Below are 1,349 nucleotides of genomic sequence, written 5' to 3'. Positions count from 1 at the left end.
CTGGGGCTGGGCAGGGCCGAGGGCTGGGCCTCGGGAAAGGTCACTGTGCTGAGCCCTCCAGCCCGGAGTCTAGGGACCACACCACAGGGAGGCTCTAACCCTGGCCTCCTGTGCCTGCAGTTCTCAGGGTTCTGGTACATTCTTGCTGTCGCCACCGACGCCCCGGGCTTCCTGCCAGCCAGAGACAAGAGGAAGCTGGGGGCAGCCGTGGTGCAGGTGCACAGAACGGGCCGGCTGCTGGTGACCGTTGCCTTCAGCCGGTGAGGGGAGCCGGAGTGGCCCCTGACACCCTGTGCAGACTGTTTGGGGGTGGGAAGGGGTGGGCAGTGTAGGGGTCCACAAAGATGCCCAACTCTGCCAACTCTGAAACCAAAGGACGGGTTTGGGAGAGGTGCCAGCAGCCAGGGGAGTCCAGCGGAAGCTGGGTCCTGTGTGTCTCCTCCCGGCTGCAGGCAGGCCCTGTCCACACTGGACACTCTGGACAGCAGAGCCTCCAGATCCAAACCTGCGCCCCCACTCCCACCCACAGCCCTGTCCTGGGCCCCAGGCCCCAGGGAGCTGAGGGCGGCGGACTTGGGGCAGGGGCTCCCCGACCTTGAGCTCACACCCCCCTCCCCAGGTCTCGGGGCTGCCAGTCCCGGGAGGTGAGCCTGCGGAAAGACAAGAAGAAGGCCGTGTTCAGGAACAGCCGTAGGCGGGGCCCGGGTGGGGACACGGGGAACTGGACAGGGTGCCCCGGAGCGGATGGCGGGCAGGGTGGACACGGGGTAGGGTGTCAGGCTCTGGGTGACTTGGCCGGCCGGGAGACCCTGGGTGCGGTGCCGGGCCAGGCAGCAGGGCCTGTGTCAAGCCAAGGTGGCCTGTGGCTCCCTTGCAGTGAGGGGAGTACTGGGCTTCCACGTGCTGTCCACCGACTACAGCTACGGCCTGGTGCTCCTCCGCCTGGGCCGCGCGGGCCGCACCTACAGGAGCCTGCTGCTCTTCCGTGAGTGACTGCCAGGGCCGGTCAGCCTGGGGGTGGTGATGGGGTGAGGGTGGGCTGGACGAGGGCAGGGGGCTGGACACAGGTCAGGGCGGCCACGGCCTTGGGGCCCACGCCGGGGCGGAAGGAGCAGAGGTGCATGGTGGCCTGTGGCCAGCAGAGCAGGCAGGTGGGTGGTTGGAAGGGACAAGGGAAGTCGAGACCACAGGGTGGGGGCCTGGGGTGGCCATGCAGGGTTGGCGGGGAAGTCAGGACCCGGGGCTGCCACGTAGGGGGCAGTCTGTGCAGACGCTGGCTGCCCCATGTGCTGCTGGACCTGGGAGACGGGCCAGGCGGGACGGTGGGACTGACAGGGGCGAGGAGAGGG

The 1,349-nt window shown here is 68.7% G+C and overlaps 1 protein-coding gene across 1 annotated transcript in view; it reads left to right on the top strand.

Moving 5' to 3' along the window:
* The window catches only part of LOC104864503 (epididymal-specific lipocalin-10-like), a 4,500-nt gene that overhangs the window by 798 nt on the left and 2,353 nt on the right, over positions 1-1,349 (top strand). The window contains exons 2-4 of the mRNA XM_033759277.1: positions 121-260; positions 620-690; positions 878-985. Coding sequence (XP_033615168.1) covers positions 121-260; positions 620-690; positions 878-985 — 319 coding nt within the window. The remainder of the gene's footprint in view (positions 1-120; positions 261-619; positions 691-877; positions 986-1,349) is intronic.

Source organism: Fukomys damarensis, unplaced genomic scaffold (genome assembly GCF_012274545.1).
Source record: "Fukomys damarensis isolate Sample0158 unplaced genomic scaffold, DMR_v1.0_HiC HiC_scaffold_36, whole genome shotgun sequence".
Classification (NCBI taxonomy): domain Eukaryota; kingdom Metazoa; phylum Chordata; class Mammalia; order Rodentia; family Bathyergidae; genus Fukomys; species Fukomys damarensis.
Note: the sequence above shows the minus strand (reverse complement) of the source record. Positions and strands in the feature narration are given on the sequence as shown.